General features: G+C 41.0%; 1 protein-coding gene across 1 annotated transcript in view; it reads left to right on the top strand.

Annotated features, from left to right (window-relative positions):
• The window catches only part of SUPT3H (SPT3 homolog, SAGA and STAGA complex component), an 883,959-nt gene that overhangs the window by 616,158 nt on the left and 245,635 nt on the right, over positions 1-22,166 (top strand). The window contains exon 7 of the mRNA XM_082250036.1: positions 15,283-15,358. Coding sequence (XP_082106162.1) covers positions 15,283-15,358 — 76 coding nt within the window. The remainder of the gene's footprint in view (positions 1-15,282; positions 15,359-22,166) is intronic.

Here is a 22,166-nt window from a genome sequence, read left to right as displayed (position 1 = left end):
TTTCTAATTTTCTTCTCCTTCAACATTTACAAAATAATTGTATGTTCAGTTTGTGTGTGGTGTAACATGTCTGTTATTAGGAAGGTTAATTTTCCATGACTAACCTTTCACTGTGACTAAGCAGGGATTTTCCCCACCATTCACCGCGGACATTATTCCAGGCGATCACTAACTGGCACAGCCGCCCGCCTGTGTTGGTGGTCAGGGAGGCAGCAGACTTTGAAAACAGATGCATGGAATTTAACGAGTGCGTCTGGCTGAATGAGGGTCTCCTCTGCCCTGGATCATTCATTTTACCTCGCTCTAGACAGTGGCACACAGCCTTTTACAAATCCCATTTTGAAAATAAAAGAAAACTATTTTAACCTAGAAAATAAAGAGGAAATCATACATGCTTCTTGAATACATTCTGTACATATTAGAAAAATATAATTAAACTTCCCTTCAACCACTCACTAAACCTTCTGTATGCACACCTATTCTTGTTGTGCACTCAGTTATAACTATAAAAAAATACATTTTTTTCTTTTATAGTTTAATTAAACTTGCAATGCCATGCTCAGAAGTTACATCATCAGTGGACAAAGAGAGGGGAGAGTACCTTGGACCCAGAAGAAGCAGATGAGAAGATGGTGTAAACAAGGGGTGGAGAGGTGACAGGAATTTTGGAGCTTTTATCTCAGAAGGGCAAACCTAGGGATCAATCTACCATAATGTGCAACAATGCTCTGCATACATGCACCTAATGTCAAATGCTACATTTTCACATTAAAAGCTTTAGAATTTGGTTAATTCTGGTTAAGGGTAACCTTTTGGGGAAGGGGGGTTAAGTCATGAGTATCTCAAATAAGAGGTGTGGTTAAGTGTTAGGGTGTGTTTACAGTAACACCTTTTAGGGTCCTTTCACATGGCGCGGTCCGTTCTCTGCTCAGCGGGGGATCGATCCGCCAATCCCCGCTGAGCAGGGGGATGACAGCTCCGTCTCCACTCTGTGTGCAAAGACGGAGCTGTCAGATTCCCCGCTGTACTCTATGGGGAGATCAGATGAGAACAGACCGCCTGTCTGTTCTCATCTGATCCCATCCAATCCGAGCCGCCAGACGGAGGGAAAATAGGGTTTCCATCCATCCGGATTTCACGGACAGAATCGGATAACAGCGGGTGTCAGTGGAGATGTCTCCGCTGACATCCGCTGCTCTATAGGGATGCATGGAGCATGCGATCTGGTCCGCCTGAAAAACTGAAAGGCGGATTGGATCAGATCCCCCGTGTGAATGGACCCTTAGGTTTCTGAGATGTAGCAAATCTTTGTAATGTAATTTTTCTTTTTGCTAAAAAGCCCACACCAAAAACTACCAGACCTCGCCTTGGGGGGCGCTGAGTTCTTTTTTTTTTTTAATCAAAGATCTATATTGCTTTATTGTTTATTACATTGCTGATTTTGTTTTTATTTTTTCTCTTGTGTTATGAATAAATATGTATATATATTTTATTTTTTAATAGCACTAAGTTATCTAGCATTCACCACCTGCCCGTTGTTGGGCATTCAACAGATTGTCACATAGCTGATAGAACCACATGACTTGTGATTGCAATTATTGCTGTTTATTCTGTGGCGTTATTGTCAGCCCAAACCACCTTGTGTTTTTGTGTTTCTAGCTAAACAAGCCAATGTTTACATTTTCTTTTTTTGGTTGAATTCTAGTAAATCAGCAAGGTCGTTGGTCCTTCTCTTAAATCACGCTTGTTTGTTTTTATACATTGCCTCTTTTATCTCGTGGGAGTAATGTTTTGTGGTGGGACGGTATGTAGAGGTAATTAGTGAAGATAGCATTCCTAGCATTTTAGACCTTCACGAGTTGTAACAAGCTTTAGAAAAGTAAAAAAGTTTGCCTCTAAGGTTCATTTGGGTACACTGTTCACAACGAATGAACAGAAAATTGGACATGTCCTCACATATTTTTACCCCCATCTCCAGACCTGACACACATGAAGGTAGTTATTAAAGCAGAGATCTGGCACAGCTTGGCCTTGAACATGGACCACCCACTCATCAGTTGGTTATGTCTATAAATGCACATATTTAAGCAATCTGGTCATTGAGTAACACTTCCAAACAGAAGAGGCCCCACTGAAAATGTTATGTTGACCACATACTATAAATGTTGTTGTCATGAGAGTGAATTTCTATTTAGGAAATGTGGGGAAAAAAGTCAAGCAAAGGGGGTCAGATGTTTCCCAAACTGATGTTGGAGAGAAGGCCTGGCTTCGCACTCTGCACTCTAATTCATCCCAAAGGTGTTCTATCAGGTTGAGGTCAGTACTCTGTGCAGGCCAGTCAAGTTCCTCCACCCCAAACTTGCTCATCCATGTCTTTATGGACCAAATTATTTGGTAGAGGGAGGATTATGGTGTGGGGTTGTTTTTCAGGAGTTGGGTTTGGCTCCTTAGTTCCAGTGAAGAGAACTCTTAAAGTGTTAGCTTACCAAGACATTTTGGACAATTTCATGCTCCCGACTTTGTGGGAACAGTTTGGGGTTGGCCCTTCCTGTTCCAACATGATTGTGCAGCAGTGCACAAAGCAAGGTCCATAAAGACATGGATGAGCGAGTTTGGAGTGAAAGAACTTGACTGGTCTGTACAGAGTCCTAACCTCAACCTGACAGAACACCTTTGGGATAAATTAAAGCGTAGACTGCAAACCAGGCCTTCTCTCCAACATTAGAAACAAGAAGAAATGCCGAAGCATTGACCCCCAACGGGTTTTTAGGCAGCATGGATATTGGAATTGGAGAGACAAAGAAATTGTTAAAAAGTAGTCAAAAATAGTAAAAAATCATCTTTAATGAACAAAACTTAAAAAAGTGACACGTGATGTAACATAAATGTAACAAAAAAATAATTAACAAGTTAAAAACCAACCCCTATATGGGGAGTATTTTATGAGCTCCTGGTATTGGTACATAGACATGATGTGCTAAATGCAAAAAGATTCACAAAGATACAAGGTCAAATGCAAAATTGTTACACATGACATTAGAAATACCCCAAACCCTGATGAGAGGGGTTTAGGGGCAAGCAGATCTCTCCAACATTAGTGCCTAACCTCACAAAAGCGCTTCTGGGAGAATGGTCAAACATTCACATAGACACACTCCTAAACCTTGTGGACAGCCTTCCCAGAAGAGTTGAAGCTGTTATTGCTGCAAAAGGCGGGCCAACTCAATAATGAACCCTACGGAATAAGACTGGGATGCCATTAAATTTCACATGGGTGTAAAGGCAGGTGTCCCAATGCTTTTGGTAATAAAGTGTACATGAAAAGAACTCTCCCCCCCATATTAAATGGAATATTTAGGCAAAATAACATAAGTTGCAAATTATTTATTATAATTACATAAACTTGTTAAGAACACATACAATTTTTAATATAGTAATACAAATTGTTATAATTATAAATGCGGAACAAAAAAAAGTTGTTATGCAAAACACTTGAATTGCAGAGATTATATACAAGTACCCTAGTTATGGAAAATTTTCCCCCGTGGATGGCAGTAGTGTGCTATCCCAATGGTAGTTCAGGATTACAGGTTTTCATTTTTAATCATTGTTATCTGTATGCTGTGTGAGTATTGGATAACTCTATATCCCTAATATCTATGCATGTATGCCATGGTATGTATGCTCTAAAAGATGTATTCTCAACCTTACTACATGGAGTTACTTTCGAGGACGAACCCTATGCCTCTGAAACGCCTAGGGTACTTGCACAGAATTTCTGCAGTTTAAGTGTTTTGCATCACAACTTTAACAATTTTATGTAATTATAATAAAGAATAATTTGTATCATTTTATATTATCTTTCCTAAAAATTTCAATTTAATAAGGGGAATTTTTTTCATGTATTTATTGGCAAATTAGGACCAATGACCATACACATCTCAGTCCACCATAATTTGATGACCAAATAAGGAGTGGATCAGGTAGGGCTTCCTTAGTAGGCTCAGCCACAATATGAATCTCTTATGTGGAGAATTATGTCTTAGAATGACTGTACACATATCGGTGCACTTTAACTTGATGACCAAGTGAGGAATGGTTTCCTTAGCTTGGGACCATATGTGCTCCTGCAAAGTGCATGTTGATGGCACTTGAAATAAATATAGTCCTAGAATAAAGGTTATTTCTTTTATAAGAAGGATTTTAGTACTGTGATGGCTACTCTGCCTTATTGCATCCACTATTTGACCATTTCCAAGTTAATGTCTACAAAAAAATAGGTGAATATACTCACCCTCGTCTTCCAAAAGATGAATGATCTCAGTGAACTGACCTTTTAAAGGAGAAGTACATTGGATCATAGGAGTGCAGTTTATTCTTCACTCCTGTGGCCAGTATTCAGCAGACAGCGGGCTGAAGCCTGCTGTCAGCTGATGTCACAGAGCCGTCCAGGCTGGGGCAAAATTGCGACAATAAACTCAGGATGTGCCCACAACCCTGGATAAGTACCAGCCATCCGCTCCTGCCCCCTCCACAGCCCAAGGCTCCATAGAGTGTTTAGGTGGGGGGTGGCAGAGCAGAGAGCGGCCAGTCACCAGCTCTCTGCTTACAAAGATCTGAGAACCGGTCTTTGATCGCTCGGTTCTCAGTCTTAGAGCTGACTGGAGACAGATGCAGCATCGGACCGATGCTGCATCTACCTAGGCAAGTATGATTTAAAAAAAAAAGTCGAACTTCTCTTTTAAATAGTGATATATTGAAGCCTGTCCTCCTATGACTCTGCAGCCTAACAACGAACAATTATGGATAGGAAATCTTAGATTTTTTTTCCTGTTTGCAATTGCAAGCATTCCCTTCTGGCATCAAACTTTTCAGTTTTTCTAGTTTGTTTTTACTTGAATTCGGGTTACAGTTACTTTCCGAGGATACATTTTTTACCTTAATGTTATTTTCTTTAAGTTGGTTTCAGTTCCAGTGTAGCTAAGTGCCCATCAGAGGAGAAGAAAAATAAATAGATTGTTTTAGAGTGCTCAGATATGATTTATGTTGTACGCTGAACAGAAACACTCCGAGACTTGCTAAAGTTCTAGAAGTCTTCACAAGACTGAGTGACTCCTTCTATATGGATTAAACATACCTATTTATGTAGGGACCTTGGTCTGGCTATTAGAGGTAATGACACACCAAGCTTCTGTATTGTAGTGTGAATTGCCTGCATTGAGTGTTGTTTGCATTACCGAGGTATTGCACTGATAAATACAGAGCATCAAGCATGAAAACTGTGTGTCCACAGCAGTTGGATTTATCTTTAGCTTCTCACCAGTTTTAGACCTACACAATGTGTGTCAGAATCGGGGGGTGGTGGCTCGGTTATCAAAATTTGAGCAGACAGAATCTGTAGTGGCTATGCATGGCAACCAATCATCTTCTGTTTTCAGTTTCTTCAGTTAGGCTTTGGAAATAAAAACTAGAAGCTGATTGGCTGCCATGCACAAATGCCCAGATGCAAGATGCACTAGTTTTGATACATTCCCCCATTGAGCCCAATTAAACCAGTGCAAGGAAATGGAGAAACATAGCTTGTAGCAACATATAAGAAGCCTTGTTTACCCTTCTTTTTGATAGGGGAGGTAAAACTGACTCTTGATTGGTTGCTGTAGGCAACCATAACATCAGACATACTATTTGTGCATTTAGAAAGCTACTTTTGGGGACAGCAATGAAAATGTCATCTGTAGGAAAGACCAAATCTGGCAATCTGACAAATCCGGCACTTGCCAGAAAAGCTGGTGGCATTTTTGTGGTGACATTGATCCATTGCTCTTCCCTCTGTTGCTCTTTCCTATTTTGTAGTGAGGCACTCATCTTACTAATGGGTCAATAAAGCGGTTTGAAAGACCGAAAGGAGCAGGCCTAATGTTCAATTTCACCATGAAAAGTTGAATACAAGGTGTTTTGTGGTAACTGCATCCATCTCTAGGTTCCTAAACTACAATACATTTTGATCAAATGTATGCAATTTTTGGAATGTTACCCAGTTTATAAACAGACATTTTTTGCTGGCCATATACTGGTCGAAATTTGGCTGGTTCAGCAAGGACCAGCTGAATTTTGACCAGTGTGTTTGGACTCCACTGCTTGTCAGAAGTCAATTGTTTAACCAACTTCAGCCAAAGGGATATGTTGGAAAATTTGTAGCTGCAGCAGCCTGTTAAAATATTCTGCCAGCGTGGGTGCCCCTGTCACAATACAATGTCCGCGGGGAGAATTCCTTCATCCAACTCATTTGTATGGCTCACTTATATGGGCTGTTTATATTTTTACATTTTTTCCCTATACAGGTCAGATTGAATTCAAAAGTGTTTCCTTGAGAAAATCAGAAGCAAGTCAAAGCGACTCAGACGCCCCTAATAGTATACTGCACCTGAGACTGATGGCCTTGTACATTAATCCTATGTTGTTTCTATTGTTTCTAGGAAAAGGGAAGGGAGTTTGTTTGCTTTTTGTGTCTAATCTTAGCAGACATCTGAAGTGGGAGGCATTCGGCCTCTTTCAGACAGCTTATTATTAAGGTCAAAAAAGACAACTTTATATCATCAGTGTTTGTGATATAAAAAAAAAAAAAAATTATAAATATATCGTGTGTACAAAATGAATTAATACTTAATTATTAACACATGTAATAAAGCAGAGGATATTTAAATCCCAATAAAGTCCATAGTGGTAAACCATAGAGATTGTCTTTGACAGATCAGCCACAAAGTCCCAGAAGTAATTAAATCCACACGGCACTTATTGAGGATAAAGAGGACACCGATGTGCAAATCACCAGAAAAAACAATCAGTTGGCTGCTTACCTGAAGGAGTTGGTCACTCAAACTAATGAGTAGACCTATATGAGCTTGTGTGCAATACCGAAAATTACCACAGGATGTCTCCTTACAGGCTCAAGTGCGATATCCACATCACGAGAACAGGGAAGAAAGTATGGACAGGGACATAGCGTAACTCCATAAAAAAAACTTTTATTTTGTTTAAAAGCAGGTAATACACTCACATTTCAGTTGAATGTCAAGGGCATGTAAGCTCAATGGAACCGCATTTAGGAGTGAACGAACATCTCCCACGGTCTGGATGTATCTCGATAGCCAGCTGTTGGGGGCGTGGTCACGTCACGTCTGACTGATTTGATGACGTCATGCGTATGACGAAACCGGTCGGGTGAGTCAGACGTGACGTGACCACGCCCCCAACAGCCGGCTATCGAGGTACATCCAGACCGTGGGAGATGTTTGTTCACTCCTAAATGCGGTTCCATTGAGCTTACATGCCCTTGACATTCAACTGAAATGTGAGTGTATTACCTGCTTTTAAACATAAATAAAAGTTTTTTTTATGGAGTTACGCTATGTCCCTGTCCATACTTTCTTCCCTGTTCTCGTGATGTGGATATCGCACTTGAGCCTGTAAGGAGACATCCTGTGGTCATTTTTGGTATTGCACACAAGCTCATATAGGTCTACTCATTAGTTTGAGTGACCAACTCCTTCTGGTAAGCAGCCAACTGATTGTTTTTTCTGGTGATTTGCACATCGGTGTCCTCTTTATCCTCAATAAGTGCCGTGTGGATTTAATTACTTCTGGGACTTTGTGGCTGATCTGTCAAAGACAATCTCTATGGTTTACCACTATGGACTTTATTGGGATTTAAATATCCTCTGCTTTTCCATTTTTTCTTTCTTGCACGGATTATTTTATTACATGTGTTAATTCTTAAGTATTAATTAATTTTGTACACACATGATATATTTATAATTTTTTCTTTTTTTTTTTATATCACAAACACTGATGATTTAAAGTTGTCTTTTTTGACCTTAATAATAGGTTTTGAATGGTTTATTTTGGGGATTTCACATTCACTATATTCTAGCGCAGCACATTCTTGCTTTTTACTGTATTTAGGTTTGTCTATGATTCCTTTTGTGCAGCAGCTCATCATATAATTTTTTCCATATCAATTAATTAGTACTTTTGATTAGCGCAGAAATTCCACCACCACACTAGGCTGTAAAGCTTACCGCCCCCCCAAAAGTGAACCGGAGTGAATTGCTTTTCAGAGATCTGTATATTAGCGGCTGGCAGGTGTTTAGGAGGTGCTACTGCCACCTCCTGATGCCTGTTTTTTTTGTTTTGTGTTTCATTGCTGAATGACTATTTTAAACTGTGGGATTGCATTGAAACTGCAAGCCAAATGTTTGGCTTACAGTTAACGGTGAGGCCCTATTAATCTCAGTAGGTGACTTTTTACAAGTGGTGCCACCTGTCAAACTCTGCAGCCTGTTAAAAATTGGTTTGATTGGCAGCCACAGCATGTGTACAGCCCTGTCAGTCTGTAAAGTTAGAATAACAGTGGACGGCCAGGGTGCGGTAAAAACACGGCTTACCTTTACCTTCCCCGACTGCCAGTATGAAAGAGGTGACCAGTGGGTTGAACGAAAAAAAAACTCACAGAACCCTGCATCCACACAGTTGATGTGGATGCAGGGATCTCCCCTTGCCAGTTATTATATTCTGACAGTGGACCCTCCCTTTCAGAATGCGTGGATCAGCCATTGGCTGCAAGCACTGATCAAATTATAAAATAGAAAAAGTGATGTCACAAGCCGGAGGATGTCTGCTGCTGCTGCGGCAGTTGTGATACACTGATCCGACGTTCTGTTTTAAGCTGTTTTATATTGGTCTATGGTGAGTGCAATATTTTTAATAAAAATTATATGTTTGCTGAGACGTACTGCACCATTAGTCCTTTTTATCTTTATGATGGTACCATACACCCTATCGGATGTCTGCAAGGACACAATACACTGCATAATACAGCCCCTGATGAGGATATAGAGCCGGGTGTGCCCTGTAAGGATTAGACACATTGCAACAGGATCTCCCCTGAGACTCAAAGGCTTTTTCTGATCACAGTGATCAATCCCTTCTGGTAAGAGGCTTAGAGATTTATGTGGTGGAGGTGCATGTCCCTTTTTTGCTCACCATGTGTTATCCTGCTACCACACACTAAGGTGTCAAGAACGTGAACAACATTGCACTTTGGGGGCTCATAATATTATATGGACTTTATTTAAACATTTTATCAAGCGCTGCATTTTATGTATTATTTACTGATCAAATTACGGTTTTCTAGCATAGCTGTTTGACAGAAGCTAGTCATTTGACTGGCTTTTGACGAACAGAGAGGAGTACACATGTACTGAAAGTCAGCCGGTTTTGTGCTGAATCGGCTGAATTTCGGTACATGTATATTCAGCTTGAGTAAGAGTTTAAGTTTAGGCACTATAACTCCCACATTTTAAAAACTACCACCCCCACTGCCCTCCTGTGCTTCATACAGTGCCAGTAAATCTTTTATTTTTCTACTTCCCGTATTAGGGTGAAAACACTGTTCCTTTTGTAGTAAAAAAGCACAAAATCGTTGTTTTCCTTTGGACAGTGTAATGGGCAGCAACCATGTCACCAGAAAGAGTCAGGGGCACTACAGACCCTGCCTTCCTACAGAGCAGAAGAAAGAAGATCCTAGAACTCGAACTGTCATCTGGACCTTCATTTATGTAAATAATTGGGGCTAGGTAGAGTTAAAAAAAAAAAATATCTAGATTAGGTATATGGGGATTGAGTAGGAAAAGTTTTTGTTTTTTTTCCCTCCTTGGAGATCAGCTCTAGGAAGAATAGTTTTGTGAATCTGATGAATGGCTCAGTTTAGGAATTTTTACTTGCTGTCTTTTTTTTTTTTTGTGGAATTGCTCTATAACAGCATCTCAGCTCGCAGCAGTATAACCAGATCACCATTACCATTTTGAATTTTGTAAATTAGGCTCTTGACACATTCAGAGAGTTTGATCAGCAAGCAGATTTCAGTTGGAGAGAGATGAAATATTGCTGCCTCGCCATGTGGGGAAGCGTGTAATATCTTGGGACATTTGGAGATGAAGATTTGTCAGAAGATGTTTCAGTCTTTTTCAGAATAATGTGGCATCTGATCTGTGTCCAAATCAAACCCACATAAAACACGGCTATATCCTGAATTCAAACAGAAAAAAAAAAAAAATAGTGACAGGCCAAGGAGATGGGGAATAAATCTACCAGTGGAATATTTCTCATCGGTAAAATTCCACTGTTGCCTTTGTATATTTTCTCTGCAAATATCTTTAAATTTTATAATGTTAAAGGGCTTCTCCGCATACAGCAGATATATATCGGTATGAGCCAGCAGGTTGAGCCACCTGATAGTTTCCTTTGGGGCCATACATTGTGCTTTCCATTTCTTGGTTTCATAAATGTTTGTTGCAAAAACTCTGTGCTCATTCTCATTGCTGAAAACAGCCATGTCAAGTTTAAGAATATAAAGAAAGATTTTCCACCCTCCGGATGTTCCTAAAGACTTGGTGACAAGGATACACCAAAGTTCTAAAGCTGACCAATTTTGTTTAAAATTTTATTTTATTTCCTCTTTATCTTTAGCACAAGGAACTATCGTAACAATCCATTTTCTTTTGAACGTCTCTCTAATTAAAAAAATAAATCTGATCATACCTTACTCTAGGACTTGAAAATTTTCATTCATAAAGTTTTCAGTCTCTCTATATCATTTCCACTCCATTCCAATTTTTCTTGGGTAACATCTTAAAAGTGAAATGATCCGATTATTGAAAGAGTGGATTGAAACTAGCCTAGCTTTTCAGAAGACTAGTTATTGGACTAGATATATCCACGTTCATGAGCTTTAGTCAAAGGATGGTAATTTGATTACTTGTCAGTTATCCTAGAAAGCTAAGAAGTTTATTTACTAAAATTGAAGCATGCAAAATCTGATGCAGCTCTGCAAAGAATCCAATCAGGTTCCAGTTTTTTTTTGTCAAAGCTTAATTAAACAAGCAAGATTGAAGCACTGCAGCAAAGAGCGGTATTACACTACAGGTCCCTCTCAAAAAATTAGCATATTGTGATAAAGTTCATTATTTTCTGTAATGTACTGATAAACATTAGACTTTCATATATTTTAGATTCATTACACACAGCTGAAGTAGTGCAAGCCTTTTATTGTTTTAATATTGATGATTTTGGCATACAGCTCATGAAAAACCAAAATTCCTATCTCAAAAAATTAGCATATCATGAAAAGGTTCTCTAAACGAGCTATTAACCTAATCATCTGAATCAACTAATTAACTCTAAACACCTGCAAAAGATTCCTGAGGCTTTTAAAAACTCCCAGCCTGGTTCATTACTCAAAACCGCAATCATGGGTAAGACTGCCGACCTGACTGCTGTCCAGAAGGCCATCATTGACACCCTCAAGCAAGAGGGTAAGACACAGAAATTTCTGAACGAATAGGCTGTTCCCAGAGTGCTGTATCAAGGCACCTCAGTGGGAAGTCTGTGGGAAGGAAAAAGTGTGGCAGAAAACGCTGCACAACGAGAAGAGGTGACCGGACCCTGAGGAAGATTGTGGAGAAGGACAATCTTGGGGGACCTGCGGAAGCAGTGGACTGAGTCTGTTTTTTTGTATTAAAAACACTTTTTTTTTATTGGTCAGATGAAATATGCAAATTTTTTGAGATAGGAATTTTGGTTTTTCATGAGCTGTATGCCAAAATCATCAATATTAAAACAATAAAAGGCTTGCACTACTTCAGTTGTGTGTAATGAATCTAAAATATATGAAAGTCTAATGTTTATCAGTACATTATAGAAAATAATGAACTTTATCACAATAGGCTAATTTTTTTAGAGGGACCTGTATGTGGGTGTCACCATCTTTTACATGGAATATGGAATGTCTGGAGGTTTGAGTCATCCATCCCCACTGATCTATTATTGCATGTGTGCATGTTATGTGGATCATCTCATAACGTGTGAGCTGTGGATCAGTACTATGCGTGTTTGACCCTCTTGCTATATGGCACCTGGATCCACAGAATCTGGTGAGCATACATCTATATCCCTTTCCTGTGGGTGTTGGCTCTTCACTTGGTTCCCACTAGATGATTTGCACAATTTTTGAAGATTCACAGTTCATCATTTGGACTCTTTATGATACTGTTTTTACTTCATAATTTCATTTCATCTTTTCACTTTATGGATTTTTTTGCATTCCCTATTATCTTAGAAGAATGTATAGACTAAGTTCATTTTTAATATATTGGTGACAATGTATTTCATTTTTTCACCTAGCGTTGCACTTAATGTATTATATTTAATTAAACAAGCTGAAGTCAGAAGCTGATTGGCTACCATGTACAGATGTACCAGATTTTGCACTCTCCAGTTTTATTAAATCAACCCCATTGTGTATTTTTGAATATAATTTAGTGGTGTTTTGTTTGCTGTTTTTTTTTTTTTTCTTTTCTGAAATGTATGTCATTGGTATATTTTGGCTGGTCCTCTGTGAAAGTATTATTGTTGTTAGAAATAATGGCTGTTTAAGGCTACGTTTAGGAACCAAAGGTGTTTAACTGTCAACAAGGAGGCCTCATAGTGCCTTAAGGAATCTAATCCATGTATCGCTATAAAGCATTCATCTTTCCCACTTGCTTTAAAAATCCCTGCAATCTAAGACCTACTTGTGATTAAGGAAAGGTATACCCAAAAAACAACCATGGGCACCTTGACAGAATGCTTGATATGAAAAAAAAAACAAAAACCATAAAGTAGTTCGAAGAAATTATATGCATTGATCTCACTCCCATCTTCCCATCCAGACACTTAGGGGTTGATTTACTAAAACTGGAAAGTGAAAAAAATCTGGTGAAGCTGTGCATGGTAGCCAATCAGCTTCTAACTTTAGCTTGTTCAATTAGGCTTTGACAAAAAAAACCCCAGAAGCTCATAGGTTTCTATGCAGAGCCCCACCAGATTTTGCAGTTTCCATTTTTAGTAAATCAACCTCTTAGCCTTTTAAGAGAATTGGCTTGTAATCACATTATATAACATAAATTGTGCAGCGCTCAAATGTTAAAGTGAGTACAATGGGATACACACTGAAATGCAAAAATAAAGTCCAATATTCAAAATTAGACAAAAAAGGAAGGTGACCAGTCTCACATAGAAGAGTGAATACTTGTGATAAATCCCACACCAAAAAGAGAATATAATTCGCTCACCAGATGGCATGGACCCAAAGTACCTTACAGCAATTGGGTCATGCAGGCTGAAAGTGATGATCTCCTTGGAACAGATGGCAGAGGCACAAATTCTCCTCCAAATGGTGGATATAGGAAGGTCACTCAAGGATGGTACACGTATGGATATCTGGAAATCCCCATTCAGAAAGGTGTATGTGGAATAAATCGAAAAGACACCATAGCGTGATACCGTTTAAATGGTTTATTAAAGCAAAGAAAGTAATGCACTTACAATGGGTCAGATGGTAAGAAGCATTCAATACAATTCGGCACTCTTGACAAATCTAACGCGTTTCATTACACAACACTTTCAAAGGAATTAGCAGGTTAATTCCTTTGAAAATGTTATGTGTAATGAAACGCGTTAGGATTGTCAAGAGTGCCGAATTGTATTGAATGCTTCTTACCATCTGACCATCCTTGAGTGACCTTCCTATACCCACCATTTGGAGAAGAATTAGTGGAAGCCTCTGCCATGTGGGACTGGTCACCTTCCTTTTTTGTCTAATTTTGAATATTGAACTATTTTTGCATTTCAGTGTGTATCCCATTGTGCTCACTTTAACATTTGAGCGCTGCACAATTTTTGTTATATTTGGTTGCCATCACAGTCTGTTGGAGTGTCAGCGGCTATTTGTTCACTATTTTTGTTAGAGCAGTATTTTTTACCACAATTGTAATCACATTACCCTCCTTCGAAAGGAGCTGGTGAAAGTGGATATACACTGCATCCAGGAAAGTATTCACAGCGCTTAACTTTTTCCACAGTTTTACAGCCTTATTCCAAAATGGATTAAATTCATTATTTTACTCAAAATTCTAAAAACCATACCCCATAATAACAAGTGAAAGAGAAGTTTGTTTGAAATCTTTGCAAACGTATTAAAAATAAAAAACAAAAACAATTGCATGTACGGTATATAAGTATTTACAGCCTTTACTCAAAACTTTGTTGAAGCACCTTTGACACCAACTACAGCCTCAAGTCTTTTTGAGTATGATGCTACAAGCTTGGCACACCTATTTTTGGGTAGTTTCTCCCATTCTTCTTTGCAGGACCTCTCAAGCTGCATTAATTTGGATGGGGTGTCTTGGTGCACAGCCATTTTTAGATCTCTCCAGAGATGTTCAATTGGGTTCAAGTCTGGACTCTGGCTGGGCCACTCAAGGACATTCACAGAGTTGTTCCATAGCCACTCCTCTGTTATCTTGGCTGTGTGCTTAGGCTCGTTGTCCTGTTGGAAGGTGAACCTTCACCCCAGTCTGAGGTCCAGAGTGCTCTGGAGCAGATTTTTTTAAGAATGTCTGTACATTGCTGCATTCATCTTTCCATCGATCCTGACTAGGCTCCCAGTTCCTCCTGCTGAAAAACACCCCACAGCATGATGCTGCCACCATCACAAGGTTCCCCAGATCTCTGCCTCGATACAATCGTGTCTCAGCGGTCTACAGTGAATTCCTTGGACGTCATGGCTTGGTTTGTGCTCTGACATGCAATGCTAACTATGTAACCTTAAATAGACAGGTATGTGCCTTTCCAAATCATGTCCAATCAACTGAATTTACCACAGGTGGACTCCAATCAAGTTGTAGAAACATCTCAAGGATGATCATTGGAAACTTTTGATTGTCATGGCAAAGGCTGTGAATACTTATGTACATGTAATTTTTTTATTTTAAACAAACTTCTTTCATGTTGTCATTATGGGGTATTGTTTGTAGAATTTTGAGGAAAATAATTAATTTAAACCATTTTGGAATAAATCTTTAACATAACAAAATGTGGACAAAGTGAAACGCTGTGAATACTTTCCAGATGTACTTTATCCAGTCCAATAACTCAGTGAATGTGCTTGTGTCAGATGCTATGTTTAACATAGTCTCCTAAAAGGCTAGTTGCTGCTGTAAAGCATTCAGTATATCCCTTTGTCATGAAGTACGTTATAGGACAATCACTTTATTGGCTAGGGACCACAGCACATCTAGTTAGCACTTTTCATATATGTGGCTGTACCGGTTGAATGGTAGGTTACATCTTTGCAATTTTCTAGCATTTATTATTTGGTATAATTATATATTTTTTTCCTTGCAGAGAGCTGAAAAACAAACCCGAACAATGGATTCAGCGCAGTATGCCGAATTCTGTGAAAGTCGTCAGCTAAGCTTTTGTAAGTCCAAAGAAACACATTAAAGCAAACCTAAATTTACCCCTTAACTTGACTGTTTTTACACCACCCCTAGGCCTCATGCAGACTTGTTTCTTTTAAACACTGTTTCTCCTAGCAGGAGAAAATCAGCACTATAAACGCACCTAAGCTGCATTTTTTTCAAACCAATTTAGGTGAGTTTAGCAGTGTTTGGAGTTTGGGCATTTATTTCATTGGCAAGAATTGTAATTTATTCTGGCCATTGAAATAAGCGCTGAAGTGCTAAACGTGCCTAATGTTTAAGGGCGTTTAACAGCAGTCAGCGTTTTTTGTGGTCAATATTCCCTCTCCTGAATGTGATTTTAGGGCATTTAGAAAACATCCTCTAAACTCTTGTGCTACTAAACTGCTAAAAACGTCCATGTGAATACATAGAGGTTGATTTACTAAAGGCAAATAGTGGGGGGGAGATTGTCCACTTACAAAGAAATGAAGGGTCTATCATTTTTATCATAGGTGTATTTTAAATCATAGAGACAGAATGTCTCTATGTAAGTTTTTGATCCCCAAGCAAAACATGGCTTAGTACTTAGTAGAGAAACCCTTGTTGGCAAGCCCAGAAGTAAGACGTTTCTTGTAGTTGGTTACCAGGTTTGCACACATCTCAGGAAGGATTTTGGTCCACTTTTCTTTACAGATCATCTCTAAATCCTTAAGGTTTCTTGGCTGTCGCTTGGCAACTTGAAATTTCAGCTCCTTCTATACATTTTCTATAGAATTAAGGTCTGGAGACCATGACTTTAATATGCTTCTTCTTGAGCCAATCCTTTGTTGCCTTGGTGGTATATTTTGGGTCATTGTCATGCTGGAAGACCCATCAATGACCCATCTTCAGTGTTCTGGCTGAGGAAAGAAGTTTCTCATCAAAGATTTTACAATACAAGACCCCGTCTATTGGCTCCTCAATATGGCAAAGCCGGCCTGTACCTTTAGCAGAGAAACAGCCCCAAAGCATCATGTTTCCCCCTCCGTGCTTGACTGTAGGAAAGGTATTCTTAAGGTCATAGTAAGCATTTTTGTTCCTCCAAACACGGCGAGTCGAGTTAATGCCAAAGAGCTTAATTTTGGTCTCATCAGACCACATCACTTTCTCCCAATCCTTCTCTGAATCATTCAGATGTTCATTGGCAAACTTCAGTTGGGCCTGTACTTGAGGAGGGGGACCTTGCGGGCACTTCAGGATTTCAATCCTTGGCAGCGTATTATGTTACCAATAGTTTGTTTGGTGACTGTGGACCCAACTGCCTTGAGATCATTCACAAGCTCCTCCCCTGAGTTCTGGTCTGATCCCTCACTTTTCTCATGATCATCTCTACCTCATGAGGCAACATTTTGTATGGAGCTCCAGATTGAGAGTGATTTGATGGTTATTTTGTATTTTTTCTATCTTCTATTGTATTTTTTTCTATTTGCAAATAATCATTCCAACAGTTGTCTCCTCACCAAGCCTCTTGTTGATGGCCTTGTAGCCCATTCCAGCCTTGTACAGGTCTACAATCTTGTCCCTGATGTCCTTTGACAGCTCTTTGGTCTTGCCAATGATGGTGAGGTTTGAATTGAAGAAAGATTCAGGTGTCTTTTATACAAATAACGAGTTGTCGTTAGGAGCACCTTCTAAAATTGACAGGACTTAGCTCTTTACCACATGAGCACAAACTGTAACCAGTCTGTGGGAGTCAGAATTATTGTTGGTTGTTAGGGGATCAAATACTTATTTTACTCACTGAACTGCAACTCTATAACATTTTGTGTCATGTGTTTTTTTGTTTTTTTTTTATTTTTGGTTGATATTCTGTGTCTATCATTTAAAACTACATCTATGATAAAATTGTAAGTGGGCAAACTTACAAAATCTGCAGGGGATCAAATAATTATTTTCCCCACTGTATATTGTGCACTGCAGGTGCAGTTGCTCTAGATCTAAGGGGAAGCTCTGCTGATTTCTATCATCCAATCACGTGAAAGCAAAAATGCTGTTTCTCTTTCATTCATTGATGGACACAGCTCCTCATCTTCTTGACTACGTGGGTTATGCTGCCCCCTACAGGAGTAGGACATGAAGCAGGAAAAAACTTGACTACGCCTATTGGGCAGTCTCAGGGGGTATGCTCCCACTCTCTGCTATAGGTACTCAGTTTTTTTCTGCCTAGTCAGGAGTAAGGACCTAGTTCCTTGCTGGGAATCTCTGGTCCTGGCAATTTTTTCTTTTTAAATGGAATCTTTTTCCTCTTTTTATTATTTTGCTCTTGGGAGAGATACAATCAAGTGCCGGACTGGGCGATGGACTGGATAATCTAGATCCAAAGGATCCCTCCAGTCTGGCCAGCGAGCGCGTGCAAACTGCAGCTCTGCGCTAGGTCAGCAGCGACATAGCCCCACTGGACAGGGGCTGGCCTGCAAGTAAGTGTCTTGCGAGGGCGCATACGAACTGGCTTCAGCCTGATTCGCAGCGTTTCCTCCTGGCCAACAGCACCCACATTACGATGGAGCAGTGGTCAGTCTGGAGCGGTGCCAACCCTGTTCCTGGTGTGGTAAGTAGCTGTCCCCCCTCTACCCCTGGAGGGTTTTGGGGTGGACGTGGTCCCCTCCTTAGGATGGTCAGAACCCCGGGCTCCCCTCCCAGTCAACCCCCCCTCCTTGCCCCCCCCATCTGCCTGCACCCCCCCAACATACCTTTTTAGGTTGGCCTGGGGGGTTGAGCTGGCGATGGGGGTGGGGGAGGGAGCGCGTTGCCGGCGACCAAACGATCAAACCTTGGGAGGGGGATGGGCCTGCGGGGGTGCCTGCCAGGGCCCCCCTTCCTGTTGGGATCATTTTGGATCTTCTGGTGTCCCCCCTGGGGCCGCGTGGTGCCATGCGAGGCGGCCATTTCTTGTAGCCTTTTATGCCACAGATCGGCAGCCATGTTTGTGTAGCCTCAGCAGCCATTTTCTTGTGGTTTCCCATTGATAATAGTGGTGGCCATGTTTTTGTAGCCGGATGGGTGGTGATTCGGCAGTGGGTGCCCCTCCTCGGCCTCTAGTGCTGATCTCAGGATATTCCTCTTCCTGATCACCATATGGTGTGCAGTTTGGTACTGTGAGTACCTGACCGGTAGTGGCGAGTCTGTTTGTGGGGTTCTCTCTCCCTCTCTCTGCTGTTACAGCGGAAGTGCTCTGTGCTGGGCCCTGTGGTGCTGCCGGCACGGTGGGGTGTCCTTTGCAGTGTTCTACACTTTTTTGTGTAGGTTCCCATCTCCAATAATGGAGTCCCTGGAGCATATTTCACCACCTGATCCCCTCTCAGAGGCAGTCGGGCACTTCGGGTCCCAACAACTGACTGCACTGACGGCAGTCCTGGAGTGGAGACCTTTGTGTCCAAGCTAGATTTGGTGCTGGGAAACGGGCTAGCAAAAGCGCCCCCCCCCCCCACCTTCACCTGCTTCCTGCTGCGGATGTGAGTTACCCTTCGGGGTCTGCGCCCACGCACCCTCCGTGCTCAGATAGTTAGGATGCTCCTCAAGCTGCACATGAAAAAGGCATTAGTGGTTGTGCTGATTGTATCAGTGCGGGAAACCTTAAAGATGAAGGATGCGACTAACGCAGCATCAGAGTCACGTGTCACCTTTGGCAACCACAGGTCCTCGAAAGCGGCAAAGGTGTTCCCCTTTCCCGCCTTCTTTGACAATATTGTCACAAAACACTGGGGATGCCCGAAACGCAGCTTTGCAATCCTTAAGCATTTTGCAATGCTGTATCCCTATGAGGACCCCCTCCTTAAAAAATGTATGGTTCCTCCTGTAGTGGACTCAAACCTGTTTACAGTTCCCAGGAAGGAAGGCAAGGTGCGTCCAATTCTGGACCTCAAGGCACTAAACTGTTACATAGTTAGTGAGGTTGAAAAAAGACAACAGTCCATCCAGTTCAACCTATGATGTGTGTGTGTGTTTGCTTTTAACCGTACATTGTATACCCCTGTATGTTGTGGTCTCTAAGGTGTCCATCTAACAGTTTTTTGAAACTATTGATGCTCCCTGCTGATACGACTGCTTGTGGAAGAGAATTCCACATCCTTACCGCTCTCACAGTGAAGAACCCCTTACGCATTTTAAGGTTAAACCGCCCTTCCTCTAGTTTTAGTGAGTGGCCACGTGTCTTATTGTATTCCCTTACTCTGAATAGTTTGTTCCTTATGCTAGGGTCGCCAGTACAGTATTTGTACATTGATATCATATCCCCCCTCAATCTTCTCTTCTCCAGAGAGAACAGGTTCAGTGCCTGTAGCCTCTCCTCATAGCTGATGTCCTCCATTCCCCTAATTTATTTTTGTTGCCCTTCTCTGGACTCTTTCCAGTTCCAGCACATCCTTCCTGAGGACCGGTGCCCAGAACTGGACAGCATACTCCAGATGTGGCCGGACCAGAGTCTTGAAGAGTGGAAGAATAATCTCTTTATTTCTGGAGTGAATCCCCTTTTTTATACATCCCAGTATTCTGTTGGCTTTACTTGCAACGGCTTGGCATTGCATGCCACTGCCAAGCCTGTTGTCTACCAGTACCCCCAAGTCCTTTTCCATCCTAGACTCACCCAGAGGTTCCCCCCCCCCCTAGTGAGTAGCTTGCTTCCTGGTTTTTAGCTCCCAAGTGCATTACTTTACATTTATCAACATTAAACCTCATCTGCCATGTAGTTGCCCACCCCGTTATTTTGTTCAGGTCCGTTTGCAAGGTTTCTACATCCTGCATAGAAGATATCGGCATGCCTAGTTTGGTGTCATCTGCAAATACTGAGATTGTACTAGATATCCCCTCCTCTAGATCATTTATGAATAAATTAAACAGGATTGGTCCCAGGACCGAACCCTGGGGGACCCCACTTTCCACACCCGCCCAATCCGAGTACTCCCCATTAATCATCACCCTCTGGACTCTCCCCTGGAGCCAGTTCTCTGTCCAGGTACTCACCTTATGGTCCATACCTACCTTCCTTAGTTTGTACAGTAAGCGTTTGTGGGGAACGGTGTCAAAGGCCTTTGCAAAGTCCAGATACACCACATCCACAGGCTTTCCTTTATCTAGGTGGCAGCTCACTTCATCGTAGAAGGTTAATAGATTGGTTTGGCAAGAACGATTTTTCATAAATCCATGCTGATTACTACTAATTATTCTGTTTTCATTACTAAAGTCTTGTATGTGGTCCCTTAACATCCCCTCCAAAATCTTGCAGACTACAGATGTTAGGCTGACCGGCCTATAGTTCCCCGGGAAATACCTCGGCCCCTTTTTAAATATTGGTACCACGTTGGCTTTTTTCCAATCAGCTGGCACCATACCCGTCTGTAAACTATCCTTAAAGATCAAGAATAATGGTCTGGCAATCACCTGGCTTAGCTCTTTAAGAACCCTAGGGTGCAAGCCATCCGGTCCCGGTGATTTATTTATGTTAAGTTTCTCTAGTTTAGTTCTAAGTCTATCTTCTGTTAGCCATGGCGGCACTTCCTGAGGTGTGTTGTTTAGTTTGGCCTTACAAGCAAGGTTTGTGTAGCCCCCTGATTCTTTTGTGAAGACTGAAGAGAAGAAATGATTTAACACTTCCGCCTTTTCTCTGTCCTCAGTGGCCATATTTCCTTTGTCATCTTTTATGGGGCCAATGTGATCTGGCCTCGCTTTCTTACTGTTTATATACTTAAAGAACTTCTTGAGGTTCTTTTTACTCTCCTCCGCTATATGTCTCTCGTGTTCTATTTTAGCCGCCCTGATTTCGTCTTTACATTTCTTATTACACTCTTTATAATGCTTAAATGCTGCCAATGACCCCCCAGTCTTGTATTTTTTGAAGGCCTTTTCTTTAGCACTAATATGCATTTTTATGTTGGTGTTTAGCCACCCAGGGTTTAATTTTGCTCTTTTAAATTTATTTCCCTTTGGAATGCACTGGTCAATCCCCTTGTTAAGTATGCTCTTGAAGCACTCCCATTTTTCCTCCGTGTCCTTTGTTCCCAGGGTTCCATCCCAATTGATATTTTCTAGCAGCGAGCGCAGTTTTGGGAAATTGGCTCTTTTGAAATTCAGCGTCCTTATATTACCCCTCTGCTTCCTATAACTGTAATTAATACTGAAACTTATTGACCTATGGTCACTGTTTCCTAAGTTCTCCCGTATTTCTATATCCGTGAGCAGGTCTGTATTGTTGGTAATCAGTAGGTCAAGTACCGCATTTTTTCTCGTCGGTGCATTCACCATCTGTCCCATGAAATTGTCCTGCAAAACATTTAGGAACTGCCGAGCCTTGGCTGAGTGTGCGGTTTCTTCTGCCCAGTCTATATCTGGATAATTAAAGTCCCCCATTATAATGACGTTCCCCGTCCTTATTGCCAATCCTATCTGTAAAATTAGGTCTGCCTCCCCCTCCTCCCTCTGGTTAGACAAATAGATGTGTCTTGATATAATTAGAAAATGAATTTAGTGCAAATACCAAAAAATCAATAATCAAAGGTGACTTAGTGTCAAGAAATTCCAGAGATAAGTCTATAATCCTTCCAATTTATAAGACTCTGGTCTGACCACATCTGGAGTATTCTGTCCAGTTCTGGTCGCCAGTCCTCAGGAGGGATGTGTTGGAGCTGGAGAGTCCAGAGAAGGGCAACTAAACTAATTAGGGGATTGGAAGACCTTAATTATGAAGAGCGTCTGCAATCGCTTGATTTATTCTCCCTGGAGAAGAGACGCCTGAGAGGGGACACGATAGCAATTTATAAATATCTCAATGGTGATCTCGGCATAGAAAAAAAG

The sequence above is a fragment of the Pelophylax lessonae genome (assembly GCF_965119305.1).
Source record: "Pelophylax lessonae genome assembly, chromosome: 3".
Lineage (NCBI taxonomy): Eukaryota > Metazoa > Chordata > Amphibia > Anura > Ranidae > Pelophylax > Pelophylax lessonae.
This window is presented reverse-complemented; position numbering and strand designations above follow the sequence as displayed.